Genomic DNA, 14447 nt, shown 5'->3' with positions numbered 1-14447 from the left:
TGCTGTTTGCTGGCTGGGTGACATTGGGCAGATAACCTCTCTGGGCTTTAGTTTACCTGCCATTAGAATGGGAATAATACTTACCTTACAAGATTGTGTTAGATTAAATGAGCTAATTCATCCAAAAAGCTTTACACATTATCTTGGATAGAATAAAAACTTAGCAAAGATTAGCTTTTGTTTGTAGGTGGTGTTAACAGAAATAGTATTCTTGTTCTCCTTTGAGGTCTTTCTTGCCTCTATCCATTCCAAGAGCTTTATGACTGAGATACTATTAGTCGGCACAGCTTTGTTGTTAACAAACAACAGTGAAGAGAAAACATTTGTGGTAAATCCTATCTCTTCTGTTTTTAAGTGGTCATCTGGACAAGTATGGCTCTAACCTGAGCATTTTCAAACCTACAGAAAGAAATTTTTCTTAGCAATTTTAATTTATTGATGCAAATGAAAATTTCTCTTAGATCTATTTGTTTTGAGCATCTTCAATACCTTAGTAATTTATAGGAATTGGGATTTTTCTTGGTGTCCACTGCATTCTGAAAGGCTTTACTCTGGATAATTGCCTTAAAACTCTGAAACTTTTACATAAAAGGTAAGATTCTCAACCCCCAGACTTCTGAAATGCCAGAAGGGCATTTGATTTTCTGAGTTTGTCATTAGAATCATTGTTCACTATTCCAGTGAGCCTTTTGTTTTTTACTCCATATTTTTTGAAGTTTATAGTGAACATGTGTTCATATAATATTATTTAGGTGATTTTTTTTTTTTAAAGGCAATGAGAGAGGAAGAGAGGGAGGGAGGGGAAAAGGAAGAAAGGAAAAGAATGAAAGGAGAGGGGACTTCCCTGGTGGCGCAGTGGTTAAGAATCTGCTTGCCAATGCAGGGGACACGGGTTTGAGCCCTGGTCCGGGGAGATCCCACATGCAGCAGAGCAAATAAGCCTGTGCGCCACAACTACTAAGCCTGCGCTCTAGAGCCTGCGAGCTACGACTGCTGAGCCTGCGAGCCACAGCTACTGAGCCCACGTGCCACAACTACTGAAGCCTGCATGCCTAGAGCCCGTGCTCCACAACAAGAGAAGCCACTGCAATGAGAAGCCCGTGCACCACAACGAAGAGTAGCCCCCGCTCGCCGCAACTAGGGAAAACCCGCGCACAGCAACGAAGACCCAACGCAACCAAAAAAAAAAATCTTTAAAAAAAAAGAAAGAGGGAAAGAAGGGGAGACAGAAGGACAGACTATATTGCAATTTGTTATAGAGCATAGAAATTAAATGTTATACTAAGGCTAAAGGTATTAACATGGATGATCCTCACACGTATGGTGCTGTGGGAAAACAACATAGTCCTGAATACTTCATAGATCTCCTAGTCTTGCCAAGAAAAGAATCAAGATGGCTCTGTGTCCAACTGCGGGTCAAGAAATGTTTGCTGTTTTTTTCATTCATGCAACAGACTTAAAAAAATTTTTTTATTATGGAAATGTTGAAACATTCACAGAAGTACAGTGAATAGTATAATGAGTCTGCCTATTACTCAGCTTGAAGAATTAACAACATTCTGCCACTCTTGTTTCTTACATTCTCTTAAAATCATTTTTTTTTTAACGTATGGTGGATAAAAGTATTGTGAGAAAGCCACCCACTCTTGTGTCTTTTTACCTATTAATACTTTAGTATGTATCTAATGACAAGGACTTAATAATAAGGAGATACCTCTTTCTAGTAGTTGTACATTGTGCAGCAGTAGAGGGAAGAGCAAGCCTTGGAAAATGTTCTCCTGCATTTGGAAAGAGAGAAAAACATACGGTGGTTGTAAGGTAGTATTCTCCATCTCATTCTTTTTGCAGTCCTCTTGGCTCTATGATTTTTCTGATTTATTTAGAGGTAAAAATCTTAAACATTCAATTTCTCTATTTTATGGAACATATCAAGGATCCTTAATGATTGTTTGGAAAGATTTTAAATTATGTTCTTAAGTATAGGTTGAAAATGTTGATGTCTTCCACAACTAAAAGCTTTTAACTCTCCATGCCAAGAGAACTTTGCCTCTTTTGCTTAGGCAAGAGAAAATCTGTACTTAATTCTTCCTGCTGTATAATGATCTGGCCTTATCTGGTATGCAACTAGATAATAAATAAGGGAAGCATGGAAGAAGCTGCATTAACTCTTTGCAAAAAATGATCTTTGCCGTTTTTACATTTCCAAACGACTCCCTCCCCTTTATATTCGTTTTGTAAGACCTTGTTGTGGAGGCTGGACTGAGTACATTAGACTCTTTGCCCTTCAACTGTGCCATTGTAGGTTAGATCGGTAACAATACGTTTGCAATAACTGGCCTATTGCCTACTTGTACAGATTGGTACATTGATGACTGAATGTGGTTTAATGATCCAAAACAGTGATTTTTTACCTTCAAGACATCAATTTGCAATACTTTCTGCCTAACCTCTACTCATCTCAATCTCATAGAGGATATTATATTTTAGAGTGTTCCTTGAATTTAGAGAATTGATTATTCCTGAAAGAGCTGCCTCTAACGTACAGGGTTAGCTGTGAGAATACAGTTGCCACTATTGAAAGATTACAGCTCATAATTCTACAGAGAATTAGCACCAAAGAGCTTCTAGCTTCCAGCAAACAGTCATTTCCCTCAACAGAAACATACACTACCATGTGTACTTGAGCAGTTGCTAAAAGCTGGTCCTATATTTGATATGTGTGTGTAAATATAGAGATAATGATAAACAGATACATGTAGAGTGAGTGTGAGAAAGAGTGTATATAAGCACTTCTACTTCCCTTTTTAGAGAAAACGCCACAAAACCCAAGAAAACGGGGGAAATGTATGACTCGATATGCTATAAGCTCAACTTTTGTTTCATGCATTGGTTTCCATCATTTATTGTTACACATTTTATTTCTTTGTTTTCCTTTCTTAACTTCTTGGATTGACTTCGCTAACCATATTAACTGTAGTGTGCTTATTCCACAACTTTATAATTATAAATTTTTAAATAGGTACATGGTATACACAATTTAAAAGGTACCAAGAAATATTTAGTGGAAACTGAGTCACCCCTGTCCCCAGCCATGTTCATTTCCTCCCGTGAGGTAACAGTTATGTAAAGGTGAGCTTTGATAAGAATGGTTTTGTTGTTATTTAGACTTATTTTTCTGGATAGATTATCTAACCCTTGGTAAGACAAAGTTGTTATCTCTAAGCTGCAAGCAAGGTATTATACAGACATAGTACCATCCTTTAAAATAGTCAGGGTGGACTCACTTTTCTGGTTATCCTGCTACTGGTTTAATGTATATATAATATAGTTGTACTATGAATTGAGTTGCCATAATACACATTAAATTTTGTACATCTTTCCAGGTGACTTTAATTGCAGATGTTTTGAAGGGACTGTCGCAGCCTATTAAGTTGGGACAGTTCGAAATTTTCAGGGGAGTAGCTGATCTTGCTGACAGCCTGAAGCCATTGTGTTTTATTCCTTCTGTTCATTTTATGATATGTAGAGTTACACTGAGGAGCAAAACTAAATTGTGACCCCTTCCAGTCTATCCCCAGGTACAACTTGTCCAGATACGAAATGGCAAATGACCGTTATGGTAGGAAGAATAACAAATGAAAGCTCCTTAGTTTATGTCTTCTGTGGGAATATTATATGATGCTTTAGGGGTAGGGCAAGGGAGACAGAGCACGGTAGGGAGGAGATGCACCTTGGGTTGTCAGTTATCCAGTGAAATCTATTATCTCATAAACAATGAGGGTATGTCATTTTTCTAATTATATATTGCTTGTGACTGTTCTTCTGGGAATGTAGAATGAAAGGAAAGTGAAACCAGAGATGTACAATGACTGACTGTTAGAAAACTTTAATAATTAATTAGAGAACATCTATGGTACCGCAGGGTCAGGGTGCAAGGAAGATCATTGATCCGTTTAATATATAACATAGGTAAAGCCTGTTCCCTTTTATGTATTGTAACACTTCAGTTGTTGTTGCACGGATACAGGAGATGGCTCCTAATAAACAGATCAGCCAGTAATATATCGTGCTATTGCTTGATTACTCTGTGTGTGAAATCCAGTGAATTCCTTTACATTTAAATGGAAACATTTATAAATTACAGAGAAAACTTACAGAGTTCAGTAGAGGTAAGAGTCACTCCCTCAATAAATATAAGTAGGTACCTTTATCTTAAGGTAGTTAGGTGTGGTATTTTTGACCTGAGAGCCTTCTCCCTTTTTAAAAAATTATTTTTAAAAAGACCAGGGTTTAATTTTTGTCAGTTTGATAGTATGAAAGCATAACTTCTTAAATTTTGCAAATCTCTGATTACTACTATTTATGTGTGTTTGTCGGCTGTTGTATTTCCTCTTTTGTGAATTGCTTGTTCGTTAGGAAATGCCTTAGACTATTTTGCTTTCGGATTATTTCTATTTGAGCCTTTCTTCTTAAAAGGCAAATTTTATTTTCTGTACTAAGAAACTACATTCCCAAGCAGAATTTCTTCCTAAGATCCTGAGTGCTTTCTGATCAGAAACAGAGTTTGGTAAAGAACCCTCTCTTACTGTATGGCTGCTATATAAATGCTGTTTTTAATAAGTACCAAAAATATATTGAAGTTTGTCCTTGGATGAGAGTTTATCACTGTTGGCCTTTGGGTGAACTTTGAGCCTGAGCTGTTTCATTCAAGGCAGCATGATGTCATTTAACTCACAAATTTCTCTGTTGCTAGAAAAAGGAATGTTGTTCCCCTAAATGACTTAAAGGACTGAATAATGCTGGCACAACATTATTCACCTCTCAGGTCTCCACTAAAGACTTCAGCATGGTAAGGGTTTTATTGTTCACAGAGGATTGGTGGGGATATGGTATGGAGTAGGAGAAAACAAAAGCTGTGTCTGGTCCTGAATCTGAAGAATATTTTATTCTACCGCCCACTCTGCTGTCGGTATGACCCAGCTCTCACTCACTTCTCCCAATAAAAACCTTTGGATCCATTTTTGTTTCTTCATATTAAAAGACTCTCTACGTTTCTTTCTAGAGCTGTTTATTCAGCATATGAACATATTTTAGGTTTTGCAATAGAAGCTAAAGCAGAGAGCTACATCTCACATAAAAAATGAGATACTGTTTGGATCAACATTTGCCCCCTTATTTGAGAAATAGATTTCCCTGATTCCAGTACTACCAAGATTCATTTCAGGGAGTAGAGCAGCTTTTTAGCATCTCCTAAAGTTGGGAGCATGGAGTTCGCTCCAGGAGAGCCTGTGCTTGACTAGCAGCTGTGTCCTCTGAAGCTAAGAGAATTTATTACTGGGAGTTCAAGAGATGCAGGGAAGACTAGAACAAGAACATAACAGAACCAAATAGATTTTCCCTTCATTGGGTTCATAAATAAGCACTGCTCATTGTTCAGCATTATGCTTTGTGTCAGTTTATATAAAAAGGATGCTTATAACATGTATGTGGTTAGTCTTTTAACTTTCATATGCATTGTCAACTCTTTTCTTTCATTGTTTTAAGGACAGATGGTGCTGGGAGCAAATAATTATTCCTTTTATTCTTTCATCTTAATGGAATATCTAGATCCTGTGTGCCCTGTTATAAACTCCATAGTTAGGAGATCTGATTTTTTCTGGAGTATCTAAACCATGCCCAATACACTGAGAAAAGTAATTACCTGCTCTAATATAAAGTGTATTCAATATATTAATGGTAAAAATGTATCTCTCTCTTTCAACTAGAAGGTTAGATTTGTTGTGGATGAACTTAGGCTATTGAGATCTAGCTGTTACTTTCTGGGGATTTTCGAAAGAATTTGATTCCCTGGAATTGAGGGTACACTGTTATTACTTCGGGTAAAACACCCTGAAATGTCGAGAGTTTTACATTTCTCCAGGACTAGTAATAACTCATTCTTGGAACCTTGATTCAAACCTACATATCCTAACCTTCAAATATTCCATTAACTAGTGTTAAAAAGGAGATTTCTGGGCTTCCCTGGTGACGCAGTGGTTGAGAGTCTGCCTGCCGATGCAGGGGACATGGGTTCGTGCCCCGGTCCGGGAGGATCCCACATGCCGCGGAGTGGCTGGGCCCGTTAGCCATGGCCGTTGAACCTGCGTGTCCGGAGCCTGTGCTCCACAATGGGAGAGGCCACAACAGTGAGAGGCCCACATACCACAAATAAAATTTTAAAAAAAAGGAGATTTCAGCGTGTCACTTTAGATACCTGTTAATACAATGTTTATAAAACTCTATTTAATTACTATATTTTATGTGGGTAATTTGTAAAAATTCTATACTCATTGATCCTCTTCCTGACTACTTATGGATTTGAGATGTTATATTATGAATTGACATTTTCCATTTTCAAATTGAGAATTTTGTTACGTGGGATTCAGACGTAGGGGTATTATCAGAGGACCATTTAATCTTTTTGTTCATAATTTTACTTAGGTTGTTCTACTGACTTGGAAGTTTTTTGGGAGTTTTGATTAACAGGACTGATTTGCAAAGGTCAGTGCTGAAGCAGATTTGTTTTTGTTTGCTTTGTACATAAACACATATAAAATATATAAATATATTCATAGGAATACACACATACCTACACACACACTCATATATCACTGTAAGACAGCAAAATACACTTAGTGATTTTTTTCTTAGCTTTTATTTACTCACTAGAAGCATGATCTGCTTTCCTGAGAACACAATATAAACAAAGTCTACCTCACAGTTACCTCATAACGATCTGCTCATCCTGCCCTTGGTTGTTGATCTATACTTATCAAATGCCTGTGTGTACAGGCAGTACTTTTGAAGTTGTATTCTCTAAAGAAAATTGACAGTGTTTCCTTTTTAGTTAGATGGATAGGCTTGTTTTAAATTACTGTACTAAAGGTAGGGATAGAACATGGCAGAGATTTTTATTTCAAAATTCCATATCCTTTTCCTAACCCAAGATTATTAACTATCTAAAACAGTTGGTAAAAGTAAAAGATACTAACCATTTTTCTTTAGATAGAAGGTAGGTATACTGGTCCATTAAACTCAGGCTTGCAATATATGTAACTTTTTTTTTATAAATAAACTCTCTTAAGTCCTCTTTTGTGCCTCCATCCTGACAAGTACAGAAAAATTAATCTCATCAACTATAACCTTTTTTTAAATAATAGCTGGTATTTATTTGGCCACGTGACATGCGGGATCTTAGTTCCCTGACCAGGGATCATTTTTTCTTTATTTTCACCACTGAGATGTCCCAGTTCCCTGCCCGATCATTGGCTATTGGTTCATATAGATCTCTGCAACATCCGTCCTTGTTTCAAAGCCTTTTCAAAGTCTGACAGTTCCCTGGACCTTGTCCATATTACTCTTGGACACATAGTAAATAGTCATCATCCCATCCATAGGGGACTTAGAGAGGTTGTTACAGGCTCAGCTGTGCAGACCCACTATGTGCACAGCTTCTCTACTGTTGCACATGTGGAATCTCCTGCTACTTCCTTGAACTCTACCCAAGAATGAATATAAAGGACTTCCCTGGGGGCGCAGTGGTTGAGGGTCCGCCTGCCAATGCGGGGCACACGGGTTCGTGCCCCGGTCCGGGAGGATCCCACATGCCGCGGAGCGGCTGGGCCCGTGAGCCATGGCCGCTGAGCCTGCGCGTCTGGAGCCTGTGCTCCGCAACAGGAGAGGCCACAACAGTGAGAGGCCCACGTACCGCAAAAAAAAAAAAATAATAATAATAATCCAATGGGACTTCCCTGGTGGCGCAGCGGTTAAGAATCCACCTGCCAATGCAGGGGACACGGGTTCAAGCCCTGGCCCAGGAAGATCTCACATGCTGCAGAGCAACTAAGCCCGTGCGCCACACTGCTGAGCCTGGGCTCTAGAGCCGTGAGCCACAGCTACTGAAGCCCGTGCGCCTAGAGCCCGTGCTCTGCAATAACAGAAGCCACCGCAATGAGAAGCCCACGCACCACAACAAAGAGTAGCATCGGCAGGCGGACTCTCCACCACTGCGACACCAGGGAAGCCCTGGATTATTTTTAAGTTTATCCCCCCTCCCACCCCACCCCTTGCCTTTTTCTTTTTTTTGGCTGTGCCTTGCAGCTTTCAGGGTCTTAGCTACCCCACCAGGGATTGAACCCAGGCCCTCGGCAGTGAAAGCATGGAGTCCTAACCACTGGACCTCCAGGGAATTCCCAGGTTTATCCCATTTTGATGATGGATGAATAAGTGTTCTACCATTCTGATATCATTACTTATTCCAGAATGCAAAACTCCATTTATTCACGTAATACTTATGGAATGCTTATTCTGCAACAGGTAGTAGCCTAGGCTCAGCATATGTAGAGTACATTGTAAACTCCTGGAAAAAATTCACATTAGGTACTAGTTGGTAACACAAGGGTATAATTTCTCACTTCTTCTTAAGTTTTTCCAATATCTTTCTGTCTACCCTAGCTTTATTTTTTTTAAAAAAAGAAAGCCGTAAACCATCTGCTGATCCCTGCCCCGTTTGCCTTCCTGATTCTTCTTCCACTCCCAACTTGCCTCATCACACCCAACCACACTGGCCTCCTGACATTACCGAAACATTTCCTTTATGTTCCCACTTCAAAATGTTTGTAATTGATATTCTCTCTGTAACACTTTCCCCTCAGATATCTGCATGGCCTATTCATACCTCACCTCTTTAAAATCTTCTCTCACCTCAACTGCGTTCCAAAGTGTGTCCTGACCTCTAGATATTTGTCCATAGTTGCCTTCTTGACTAGTATTTAGGGAGTGGGGTTTTGAGGCATACTCTTGCTCTGTTCTGTATTAAGAATTTAATATCAAATTTATTTATTAAAAAGAATACAAATGGTTAGGGAATAACTCAGCCTTTGCAAACATAAATTTACTTATCATCTTTGCAATATACACCAAAATTATTAAGGATGCTTAAATAATAATTGATTATTATGGTATTCTTTTCTTCATGATATTCAAAATCCTAAGAAATTAGGTGTTATGCTTTGGTGATAACTTGTGTTTTGTGCCAGATGCCAGCATGCCTCTCAGCTGTAGAACTATGAATCTGAAGAACTGATAGCTAATAGTTTTAACCACTGCAAATCTTGTATTTTAATACTGTTTATCTCCCTCTGATGAGTAACTGACTGGTATCATTTCTCCTCTCCCAGATAGTTAAGATAAGGTTTTTGTGAGTACCTCTTCTTTAAAATCTTGTCCTGTGTTCTGCTCTGTCTACTTCACTAATATCTGTTTCACTGAGATTTAGTTCTTCAAAATACCTTGTTCTGGCAAGAGTGCTGTGAGATTAGCATTCTCAGTCACTGCTCATGGAAGTGTAACTCTTTCTGAGAATATGCATTAAGAAATTTAGACATGTTCATATCCTTTGATTTCATTTTTAGGAATGTAGCCTAAGGAAAATGCACATACTGAAGTATATACCTATCTCTGGGTGGTAGAAATTCTGAGATTATTTTCTTTTTCTCATTCTTTTCTGTTTCTTCTAGATTTCTTTAATACTCACCAACTTTCCATCCTCTTCTGTCCTCTTCCTTTTCTTTTCTCTATTTCCCCTCAGTACTTTATTGCTTTATTTCTCTTAGTATTAAAGTGTATACAGAGGGAGAGAATATATGGGGAATCTCTGTCTTCTCATCCATTTTGTTTTGAACCTAAAATTGTCCTTAAAAATGAAGTCTATTTTATAATAAAAATAAGCAAATAAATAGTATGGGATTTTAGGGATTTCCCTGGGTGGCACAGTGGTTGGGAGTCCGCCTGCCAGTGCAGGGGACATGGGTTTGAGCCCTGGTCTGGGAAGATCCCACATGCCGCGGAGCTGCGGGGCCAGTGTGCCACAGGTACTGAGCCTGCGCTCTGGAGCCCAGGAGCCACAACTACTGAGCCCTAGTGCCGCAGCTACTGAAGCCTGCGCGCCCTAGAGCCCGTGCTCCGCAACAAGAGAGGCCACCGCAATAAGAAGCCCGCACACCGTGGCGAGGAGTGGTCCCTGAAAGCCACAGCTAGAGTGAGCCTGCACTCAGCAACAAAGACCCCAGTGCAGCCAAAAATAAATAAATTAAATTAAATTTAAAAAAATAGTATGGGACTTTAAATAAGTTTCTGTTGGGATGGTATTTGGTTCATTAGGAACTCAATAAATGTTTGCTGAATCATTTTATTGCTTTGACTAAGCAAAGGTTCTTCTTTTTATGAGAAAGCAGCCTCTTTGTGTTTTAAAGCCTATATCCTACCACCTAAGAATCAGGGAAACTACTGAAGTATCCAGAAAAAATGAAACATTTCTTTGGATAAATGAAATGTTTTAGGAACTAAAAGTGTTTTAAAATTAAAAATATTTTAATGCCTTCCCTTTATATGAACTATTAAATAAACTCTTAAAGAATCTTATTTGATATTTGTTTTAAAAACCCCTTCCTGAATTATAGGAACTGCATTAAATTAATTTCATTGTTAGATGGAGAGAACTGAAGTGTCCTAAAGGCTAGGAATTATATTGGTGCATGGGCAATCGAATTGTCACTATTCCTTAATGTACTTGTGCTGTTAAGATGCAATTAGTTGTGTATTTCTTTAACAGTGATATATGTAATGACTAAATTCCTGCAGATGTTTTTTAAAGTGTACTCTTATTTGGAGATTTTTCTTATTCCTCAGAAACTCAGTCTTTCTTGTTCGTTAATTATTTGAATTGTGCATTGAATGTCTTATTTTAGCTTATAAATTACCACAGTATTCAGGATGGTCATGCCCACATTCATTTTTTTCACTGAATGGATTAAAGTTGTTTAAATACATTTTCTTTCTCCTGCAGTGGTTCCCCCTGGAAGTCCTGGGCCCATTACTCGGCATGGGTCCTATGACAGTTTAGCTTCTGACCATAGTGGACAGGAAGATGAAGAGTGGCTGTCTCAGGTAAGACTCTGAAACACTGGGTCTATTAAAGTGACAGAAAACAGAGATCCATTAGCTCTTTTTTTCTTGAATTTTAAAAATTATTTTCCTTAGAGGAAAATGGGCAGAATTGGGATTTTTTTAGGTTCCCCAAGAAATAATCAATTGTCTTTCCATATTAAGAATTTCTCATAAATACTGCTGCAGGGATACATATATTTTATACACACACATATACATATGTATATATGTGTGTACATTAGCGTTCACACAGAGAGCATAAAATATGCTACCTTTCAAACAATCCATTCATATCCCCCAGGACCTTGGATTTCAGATGGACTGTTTGGATTAAAATAAGAATGGGCCTTGTTAAAACAGTGAAGCCTTTCAACAGTCTTTGGGCTTTTTTTTTGTGGAGGCAACAATTTCTGAAGATTGGGCCCATACTTTGATTAGGAAAGTTAGGCATTCTAATCTACACAAGTGCCCGCCTGGCTTTCCTTTCCTAAGCTCCTGTAATGCCGCTTCTAGCGGTCTCAAAACCAGTCCTGTAACAGCTTCGACTGACCCTTCCTCTCCGTGCTAGGTGAAGCTGTCTTCATCTCAAGGGCTTTGACATAAAAGATACTCAGGCAGATTTCAAAATGATGAGATTACAAGTGACTTCATTACAAATGCTGTTATGTCTGTCTCAAGTCTGACATCATTTGGTGAAGTTAATGACTGGTCTCAGATTACCAATCCAGCGGCTTTTCATCAGACAGGTGCCTCAGTGGAGGCCGGGTGCAGTTTCATTGCTTTCTCAGGGAAGGGAGCCCGAAAAACTAAAGGGAATCTGGGAACTGGAGAATCAAATTGTTTCTAGGTGACATACATTTCATCACACCAAAAATACTCCCAGGAAGATCCTTGAAGGATCTTGATGCATATGGAGATACATCATTTCTTGAGGATACCAGGATAAATTTAAAAAAAAAAAAAGAATGCTGGCAAAGAAACCACTGTCCTTCACTTCCACTTTTCAATTAGAAAAAGGGGTAATGTGTGCTGTCAGTGTGAAAGTATCTACAATATGTTTGTACTGCATACAACAGGAGAGTGAGCAGGAACATCTGGCCATTGCCTCAGTGAAATTGCACAGGCATCTGTTTACCTCTCGGCTCTGTGACACTGATGGTTTTGAGCTTAAAATACACAGAATGCTTTATCTGTGGCCTCATTTACATTGCTGAATACAACTTCTTGAATGAGAAATCACTGTCCTAAATCTGAGTAGTTTTCTCCCTGTGTTTAGTGGGAATGTGAATATTGTTCCAAGACCGTGATGCTTTTGCCCTTTAGGACTTGCAAACACAGAGCTGCACTCCGTGAACCTTTTCAGTTACATTTTGTTAAGAATTAATCACTGCAATCAGAGAAATGTGATTAAATATAAAAGAACTCAGGGCAAAACTAAGGCACATGGCAAGTCAGTTCCATAAAGTATGTATACAGACGTGGATGTAGCAATTACAAGACATTGAGAAATAGTGTTTTACCAAAGGTTTGCATATTTAGTCTCTTATTCAAGTCGCTCATTTGTAAAATCACATGTTTATTTTTAGGTTTTACCCTGTGTCTTACTCTCTGCATTGTCTAGTATTGGCAACATTCCATACCCCCTCCTTAGAGCATGAAATTCATAAAGCATTCTGTTATTACTGTTTTGCAGCATTTAAAATACCTATGTGAATGTTCATGGTAGTTGAGAAAACAATCTAATTAAGAAATGGTATTTTGAAGACAAATCTAGTTTGAGGGAAAATATATAGTCCTCTCTTACATTAAAAATGAAATTTGGAGGATTTTGAGGACAGTAAATATTATAGTGTTTAATTGTGGAAAGAAACTGGCTTTGGGTATTAAATTATTTCAGACCTTTTCTTTTCCTTGGATAGTTCAAGAACAACTTCACATTTGTCATGAGCTTGGTCCTCAATGAAGGAATTACTTTTAATCTGTGGATTGATAGGTGTAGTATTCACTGCATGCCCACAAAGTGGTAAGTACTGTCTAGAATGAGTGAAAAACGTAGTCCCTAGGGAGCCAGTGCTCGGTATATGAGGCAGGCAACTGATCCTTTTATTCTCATGTGATTTTTGTGTTATATATGTGGGGTGCATGTGTGTGTGTGTGTGTGTATTTATGTTTACATATACACACATATATTTACACATACACAAAACGAGTTTCTGGTATTGATATATTTTGGTGAGAACCTGTAGAGGGATGTAGTGAATGTCTCTATAGGTTGCTATTGTCATCACCTTTTTAAAAAATATATATTTATTTATTTATTATTATTATTTTTTGGCTGTGCCTAGTCTTAGTTGCAGCACACGGGATCTTTTGTTACGGTGTGCAGGCTCCAGAGCACATGGGCTCTGTAGTTGCAGCACACAGGCTCTCCAGTTGCGGCATGTGGGCTTAGTTGCCCTGCAGCATGTGGGATCTTAGTTCCCCGACCAGGGATTGAACCAGTGTCTCCTGCATTGCAAGACAGATTCTTAACCACTGGACCATCAGGGAAGTCCCTGTCATCACCTTTTGATTGTAGATGCCCTGTCCCTCTTCCACTTGGTTAAGATGGGCTTCTTGGAGAATGTGAGTGTTCAGAGCTGAGACTGGGGTGAGGGGGTGGATCATGAAAGGCTCTCAAAGGGAGAGCCTAATACATTTCAATCATGATTCCTAATCTGTTCCAGGTAGAAATTGTAACGCACACCGGACCCCACAGACGTCTGTGGATGGGTCCACAGTTCCAGTTCAAAACCATCCATCCCTCAGGCCAAACCACAGTCATATCATCCAGTTCATCTGTGTTGCAGTCTCATGGTCCAAGTGATACTCCACAGCCCCTTTCGGATTTTGATACAGATGATCTTGATCTCAACAGTCTCAGGTAAGAAATAAGAACTAGATAGTGATTTGAACACATTAATATGTTCATTTGTCATTAACATCTTAGATAATATTTGCATTTCCCCTTTTGACGCTGTATCACGTTGCAGAATACATGCAGTGTAACTTGTGGTTCATCATTATCACTGGGGATCTTATGTGAGATCTTATCACATCCAATAAATATTTGTGTTCTGGATTGTACTTCCCTAAATCTAATATTCAGTGTACTTTTTAAAGCCGTCTTATTTTATGATGCCTCTCTCATATTTCTAATATCTATCTCTTTATCTGTCTTGCTATATTTTCATCATATATATTCTCGATTCTTACTTGTAAGAATCACAGTAGTTTACAGAGTATGCTTTTTATTATTAGCATTTTTTTAATGTAATTGAGAACTTTTTGACTTTTGTGCTCTTCTGTTTGCTTAGCAGTTTAATTTGTTACACCAAGACTTGACACATTAGGACACAACAGACAGTGAAGGGCTCAGTCTAATGCAATATAATCTCCCTTTCCTTGTGTTCTTTTAAAAA

General features: G+C 38.5%; 1 protein-coding gene across 13 annotated transcripts in view; it reads left to right on the top strand.

Annotated features, from left to right (window-relative positions):
* The window catches only part of BCAS3 (BCAS3 microtubule associated cell migration factor), a 571522-nt gene that overhangs the window by 271687 nt on the left and 285388 nt on the right, over positions 1-14447 (top strand). For 12 of the 13 annotated variants that reach the window (XM_033847806.2, XM_073797378.1, XM_073797379.1 and 9 more), the window contains 2 exons: positions 10886-10986; positions 13713-13909. In XM_033847806.2, coding sequence (XP_033703697.1) covers positions 10886-10986; positions 13713-13909 — 298 coding nt within the window. Of the gene's footprint in view, positions 1-10885; positions 10987-12905; positions 13010-13712; positions 13910-14447 lie in introns of those variants that run through there. The other variant, XM_073797387.1, reaches the window with a different exon arrangement.

This window comes from Tursiops truncatus, chromosome 20, assembly GCF_011762595.2.
Source record: "Tursiops truncatus isolate mTurTru1 chromosome 20, mTurTru1.mat.Y, whole genome shotgun sequence".
Lineage (NCBI taxonomy): Eukaryota > Metazoa > Chordata > Mammalia > Artiodactyla > Delphinidae > Tursiops > Tursiops truncatus.
This window is presented reverse-complemented; position numbering and strand designations above follow the sequence as displayed.